The sequence below is a fragment of the Camellia sinensis genome, unplaced genomic scaffold, assembly GCF_055761805.1.
Source record: "Camellia sinensis isolate YWXY unplaced genomic scaffold, ASM5576180v1 Unanchor11, whole genome shotgun sequence".
NCBI classification, from domain to species: domain Eukaryota; kingdom Viridiplantae; phylum Streptophyta; class Magnoliopsida; order Ericales; family Theaceae; genus Camellia; species Camellia sinensis.
Genome location: NW_028128989.1, coordinates 6,050,483 through 6,057,483, shown reverse-complemented (window position 1 = coordinate 6,057,483; position 7,001 = coordinate 6,050,483). Strand labels below are relative to the sequence as shown.

Genomic DNA, 7,001 nt, shown 5'->3' with positions numbered 1-7,001 from the left:
ATTTCTTTATTGGTTTATAATAATTAGTCTAATTAGCTTAATTAGATTAGTTGATTAGCTTAGCTTAAATTAGCATAGCTTATTCATTTGGACCCGCCGTCGAGATGGAAAATGTTGTAATAAGTGTGCGTGAGTGTGTGAATGTCTTCCAAGCCCACATCTTTCTCCTTTTTATTTACCAGCTTTTGATGGTTAGTTTTAGGGCATGTTTCAATTAGCATACTTATGCTTTGCATGCGTGCATCATTCATTCGTATTGAATGCACCGGGCTCGGCGCATCGTTCAAGATGCATTGTATTTCAATTCCTATTTGAATACATGTATCAAGTGTAGCATTCATATGTCATGTTAGATAGCTGAGCCTATTTTAGTTGGACTTCCGCATGCGTTGCATTAGGCATCTTGTATAGTTAGGATCATGCATGATTTCTAATTAGCTTCTTTTTTGGCTCGGAGTACACTGTAAGTGTTTATGCTTTAACATTCTTGCATGTGTGTAAATGATTGCCATGATAGTAGTGATGGCAATAAAAACCGTACCCAATGGTTACCCATGGAGATCCTACCCGAAATAAGTGGGTTTCCCCTATTTTTCTATCCATCGGGTCAGTGGGTAATCTGATTTAATTCCCCATCGGGGAATGGGTAGGGGAATGGGTCATCTCATTTCTCCGTATGTTTTGACACCCTCTGTTCAATTGTTCATAGCTAGGGTTTTCTCACTCTCTCTCACCACTCCTACTCTCCCACTCCCACTCCAAATCAGAGTTAAGCATCGAAAGCAGCTTGAGTTCCAGTATCAAAAGCAGAGTTCTCCGGCGATCTCGTTGGCGCTTAACACAGTTCTCCAACGTGGTGAGTTCGATCTCTCGTTTCTCTCTCTCTCTCTCTTAGTTCGGCTATTTTTGCTTTGTTTTTGGGTCTGATTGAGTAACCCATATGGGCAAATACCTAGTTGACGATTGATTTTTGGGGAAATTTATTTTAAACTTTTGATTGATTGTCCTGGTTATTTACAAACTTGATGCTTCAGATACTGCAATTTGATGGCAAACACACGTCAAAATAGAACTTCCATAATTAACAACTTTCATTCTGTCTCAATGTCAAACTTATAAGTCATAATGGGTGTTTTAGTTGAAAATGAAAGGAGAATGAAGGGATACATCTTCCTATATAGAAATTCTGTACAGAATTTTTGTTTGTACACCATCATCCTAACATAAAAAAACTAATGCTGTCATAATTTTTACCTTGCCACTGCCTAACCCAGTTCATCAATCATTGGATGAATCCTAGGGCCTCTGAGACAAATCTCATCTGGGTTTCCAAAAACCAGGTATGTAAATGACTTTTAATCTAGCAAAACATAAAAATTACAATCTAAACAAAACTAACAGATTAAAATTTTTAGTTGGAGCAATTGAGGGTAGAGGTAAATCACCTGCCATTTAACTACTATTTGTCCGATGTGGTTATAATGTCAAAAGGTTTTGAAAAACAAAATACCAACTACGGATGAAAAGCTGAAGAAAATCAAATATATACGTTGAATCATATATAAAGTAGTAGATGTGGACTTTAGAAAGAAGCCCTCCCATTCCCATTTGCAATATACCTGCAGATGATTGTTTATGTCCCCCCCACACTGATCCTTTTATTTGAATTTCAGGATTTGTATCATATTATCAACCTTTCTTTGACAATCTCTATAACCCTCCAATTTATATATATATATATATATATATATATTATGTGACCTTTTCAATAAATATATTTCCACATTGTTGGGATTGCATCGGATTGGATTGGATTGGATCTTAACAGTTCCAATTATCCATGTTTCAATGACTTACGTTGTGTTTGATTAGGGGATTTGAAGAGGAATTTGGAAAGAAAAAGGGGAAAGATGTGTAAAATTAAGTGAAATTTAAATATATTTTATTCATATTTTACCTATATTTTTCATTTTCTTTTTTAAATCATTCCTCAAGTCTCCCAACCAGACGCAGCTTTAGGACTAACATAAAAGAGACTCACTTTATCCTACTTGACTTCATGTGTGTTTTGTTGAGTGCAGGTGATTATGACCCAATAATCCCCCCTTTTTTTTCTTTTGCGTGCTCTTCAAACCAAACACCTCTCAGTATTGTACCAAATATCTATAAAGCAGAGAGATGATGGTTGATTATTAGTGAGAGAGAAGTTGGTGACTCTTAAGAAAAATAAAATAAACATTTAATTGTATTTGTATGATAGAAAAATCATCACTTGTGTTGCGCATTACAAATTATAATGTTTTTAATATATATATATATATATATAATTAATGGTGTAGTAGAGAGATGTTGACATTAGAAAGCAGGACTAAAAGTTGGATTGGCCATTCAGGTGCTTAAGCTGTCCAAATCTAGTGCTGGTTATGTCCTGGATTGATTCTCTATTTAAATCATGTAAAAATATAGATAGATGATTCAATGATTATGAATATTTTGAGATGGGAGAATAAAAGAATTTGTTATAAAAATTTAGTGCACAATTATGATAGTTGACAATCAAGAAAAATTAAAATTTAAGTTTTTAATTAATAATGCTACAGTGATTATATTTAAATACAAAATTTTAGATGTAAGTTTTGGGGCTGTTAAACTAATATATTAATCACAAATCTATGGTATGAAAGATTTTAATACTCAAACTGTTATTTTTCTATCTTTTGTGCTATAATATCCAAAATCGATCGGACTCCTCCATACATTTTGGTTACTTCCATTTTTATATGTATGTTAACTTTAAGAAGAAGAAAAAAAATCGTATCCAATATAAGGGCACCCCAGAATTAATTAGGCATCCTCAAAAATCTTACATATCTCACCTTGTGTAATCCATCAAAATGTCTCATGTTGATTTTCCACAAGTTTATGACAATATGTGAAATCATATTTAAAAAGGATTTTTTTTGTGAAAAATCCTTCAATCTCAAGTTTTATTGTATGGTTGAATTATGATGGACATATAAATGTTCTGAAATAGGCCTATATAAAGTAATGTGGTTGGGCAAATCTAGCTCAGTTATTGATATTGAGTGAATAGATCTTCCATTTGTATCTATGTGAATCCAATTTTAGTTGAATTGAACTTGTTAATATAAATTGTTGGATGTTTGTTCCTTATATGGGTATGAAATCCATGTTCTAATCATTTGGTGTAACTCAATTTCTTAGAATTTGTTATTTCTTCTCTTGTTTTTTCCTTTTTTATGCAAAAATGTTGTTAGGGAATATCAATATGATTGTGTTTGTTCTAATTTATGTTCTTTAGGATTTTTAAGCATTGATAATGTCAGAAGTTGGAGCAAACTCTCAAGCAAACTCCCAACTACCCGTTGATGGTTTACAAGCATCAATATCGGTTGAGAGTGAGACCTCTCTACCATCACAGCCTCCCCTCCCCAATCAAAATGTGCTTGATGTAGATGATTCTGATTCTAGTTTAGCTACTAGAAAAAACCCTAGTTTTGTGTGGCAACACTTTAAGAAAGAAAAAATTGATGGCGTGTGGAAAGCCATATGTAATTATTGTAAGAAGCATCTTGGGGGTAATCCGAAGCATGGAACTTCACATTTGCGTGATCACTATAGGAGTTGTCTTAAGAAAAGGAAGGGAATGGACATGAGACAAAGAGTTTTAACTAGCAACTTTAACAAGGAGAGTCCGAAAGTCTCTTATAGTTTTGATGAAGATATTGCTAGGAGAGAGCTTTCAAATGCCATAATCTTGCATGAATACCCTTTGTCTATTGTGGATCATATTGGGTTCAAAAGATATTCTATGGCACTTCAACCATTGTTTAAAGTACCTTCTCGAAACACAATAAAAAGTGATATTTTGAAGATCTATGACAATGAGAAGGAGAAGATAATGAGATTGGTACAGAGCAATCAAAGTAAAGTGGCAATCACAACTGATATGTGGACTTCTAGTAATCAAAAGAAAGGGTCCATGGCGGTCACAGCACACTTTATTGATGATTCTTGGTCATTGCAAAGCCGTATTTTGAGGTATATTTTTGCATATAAATTAATTTATGCTTTATTACAGATTGTTATTGCATCATATATTATATGCATATAAATTAATTTATGTTTTAAATTATGATTTTAGGTTCATTTATGTGCCATGTCCACACACAAAAGAAGTTCTTTGTGATATTTTGCTCAATTGTTTGATGGATTGGGATCTTGATAGAAAAGTGTCTGCCATCACTGTTGATAATTGTTCCACCAATGATGCGATGATTAACATTTTGTTGGATAAATTGGATAGTAGTTCTCTTCTTTTGGGTGGGACTTTGTTTCATATGCGTTGTTGCGCACATATTCTCAATTTGATTGTCAAAGATGGATTGGATGTGATAAGAGTAGGTGTAGAGAAAATTCGGGATAGTGTAGCTTATTGGACAGCAACTCCTAAAAGAGTAGAAAAATTTGAAGAAACAGCTCGTCAAGTAAAAAATTTGAATACTAAAAAGATGGGACTTGATTGTGCTACTAGGTGGAATTCAACATATTTGATGCTTCAAACTGCCTTGTTATATAAGGATGTATTTTACCGTTTGAAATATAAAGAGACCCAATATACAACATTGCCAAGTGAGGAGGAGTGGGAGTTCGCTAGAGAAATTTGTGGGAGATTTAAAATATTTTATAGAGCAACTGAATTGTTTTCTGCAACTAAATATCCCACAGCTAATGTTGCTTTTCCAAATTTATGTGAGATTAGGATAACTATCTCCCAATGGCTCTCTTGTTCAATTGAGGTTGTTAGATCAATGGCATCAAAAATGTTGGGAAAGTTTGACAAATATTGGGTTATTATACATGGTCTTATAGGGGTTGCTGTTGTACTTGATCCTAGGTACAAACTTAGTGTGTTGGAGTTTTATTTTGATAAACTTTATGGAGATACAGCTGAAGAGGAAATTGCGAAGATTCGCCAACTTTGTTATGATTTGTTGCAAGAGTATCAACGAAAACTTAGTTTGGGAACTGATGCTAATGTTGAATCTTCTACAAGTTTAAATTTTGGGGATTCAGAGGTAGTTTCAGATTATGATTTGTTTATTAGTAGAAAGCGAAGAAAAAAAGTCAACAATGTAACATCAGAGTTAGACCATTATTTAGAAGAGGATGTTGTGACAAGAACTCCTAATTTTGATGTGTTGACTTGGTGGAAATCAAATGCATCAAAGTATCCAACCTTACAGGCAATAGCTAGGGATTTTTTGGCTATTCCGGTATCCACTGTTGCTTCGGAGTCTGCATTTAGCACTAGTGGTAGGTTGGTGAGCCCGTATCGGAGTAGACTTCATCCAGATACTTTGGAAGCATTGATGTGTGCACAGAGTTGGTTGTGGGCTGTAGAGATGCAAGGTACTTAAATAAATCAATATGTAATTATTTTTAAAATAAATATATTTTCATTGAATAGTCTTAGTACTTAATTTTTTTTCTTATTTTTCAGGTAATTCAACATTGGAATCAGTTGGTTATGCTACTATATATGATGAGATGGATGTGAATCAAAGTTGATCTTTCTTTTGCATTTCTCTTGTTGGACGGCTCAAACTTTCATAGTAGGATCTTTTTACATGTTATACATTGTCTTTCAATATATAGATGTGAATTAGAGTCGAGCAACGTTGTTTTCTTTGATCTTTATTATCCTTGTGTAGGTTTTGTTGCTGGAGCGTTGCTGCTGTTGAAATGCTACTGCTGCTAGAGTGTTGCTGTTGTAAGAAACTTGTAAAGACTTGGAGTTGAAATGTTAAAGAATGCACTTTGTTGAATTGGGAGCTGAAATGCCAAAGAATGTGCATTGGGAGTTTAGTGTGTTTTGCTTCTAGTTGAATTAAGCCTTACTATGAACATCTAACTACTTTAATAATTTTGTGCAATTCGTTTATGATGTTTACAATTACACAGTTAGATATTTTGATATACATGTGTATTTAGAGTGAAGTTATCCATATGTGGGTTTTGGTTGGCAAAATGTTTTTGACATTATTTTGTTGGTACTGTCTTTAAGATCTTTGTTGTGCATTTTGATTTGTTACAATTTTTTTATTTTTTTGTGTGCTACCGTTGGGATGAACATGGGTAGCTATGTATTAGTGTTGTTGATAGAGATCAACAAACAATTCCTTATTTATGCCGTGATGCAATTTATTATGGGTCTTATAACACTTTCTTCAAACAGGTTCTTTCACATTTTATTTTTTCAAACAGGTAACATTATAAATAGGTTCTTATAACATGTAGGGACGAGAGAGAGAGAGAGAGAGAGAGAGAGAGAGAGAGAGAGATGGTTGTAATTTTTTTTAATCTTCTACGTTCTTTCACATTTTTTTTAAATTACTAAAACTTATTTGATTGTCTCAAAATTATATATTTGATTATTATAAAACAAACTTTTTAATTAATTAATTCATATGTATTTGATTTTGTTGTTGAATCAAATAAAATAAAATAAGATTGAATGTATATTTAGCTTTTGTTGTGAACCTTAAAAAAAATTTAAAAAAAATAAAAACATAAGTTGTTAACATTAAATATATTAAAAAAGAAAGAAAAAAGATTAAAGGTATATTTAGTTTTTGTTGTGAACCTTAAAAAAAAAAAAAAAAAAAAAAAAAGTTGTTAACATTAAATATATTAAAAAAGAAAGAAAAAAGATTGAAGGTATATTTAGTTTTTGTTGTGAACTTAAAAAAAAAAAAAAAAAAAAAAAAAAAAAAAAAAAAAATTAACATTAAATATATTAAAAAAGAAAGAAAAAAGATTGAAGATATATTTAGTTTTTGTTGTGAAATTAAAAATAAAAAAATAAAAAATAAAAAAAAAAAGTGGTTGCTAACATTAAATATAAAAAATAAAAATGGGGATTAAAGTGGGTTGGGGAAAATCCAAACCCATTAGGAAATGGGGAGAGTGGTACCCAT

At 32.2% G+C, this 7,001-nt stretch overlaps 1 protein-coding gene across 1 annotated transcript; it reads left to right on the top strand.

Annotated features, from left to right (window-relative positions):
- Window positions 1–520: 520 nt before the first annotated feature.
- LOC114293836 (putative AC transposase) lies at window positions 521–6,116 on the top strand. The gene is made up of 5 exons (XM_082911335.1): window positions 521–856; window positions 3,323–4,062; window positions 4,166–5,433; window positions 5,525–5,636; window positions 5,736–6,116. The coding sequence occupies exons 2-4, from the start codon at window positions 3,341–3,343 to the stop codon at window positions 5,590–5,592; spliced, it is 2,058 nt and encodes a 685-aa protein (XP_082767461.1). The 5' UTR covers window positions 521–856; window positions 3,323–3,340; the 3' UTR covers window positions 5,593–5,636; window positions 5,736–6,116.
- Window positions 6,117–7,001: the final 885 nt, after the last annotated feature.

What these genes read in the sequence shown, in the direction of transcription:
- LOC114293836 (XM_082911335.1), top strand. Translation starts at nt 3,341, where the DNA reads ATGTCAGAAGTTGGAGCAAACTCTCAAGCAAACTCCCAACTACCCGTT. An exon ending in TTGCAAAGCCGTATTTTGAG is followed by an intron (nt 4,063 to 4,165) that starts GTATATTTTTGC and finishes TTATGATTTTAG; the next exon opens with GTTCATTTATGTGCCATGTC. An exon ending in GTGGGCTGTAGAGATGCAAG is followed by an intron (nt 5,434 to 5,524) that starts GTACTTAAATAA and finishes CTTATTTTTCAG; the next exon opens with GTAATTCAACATTGGAATCA.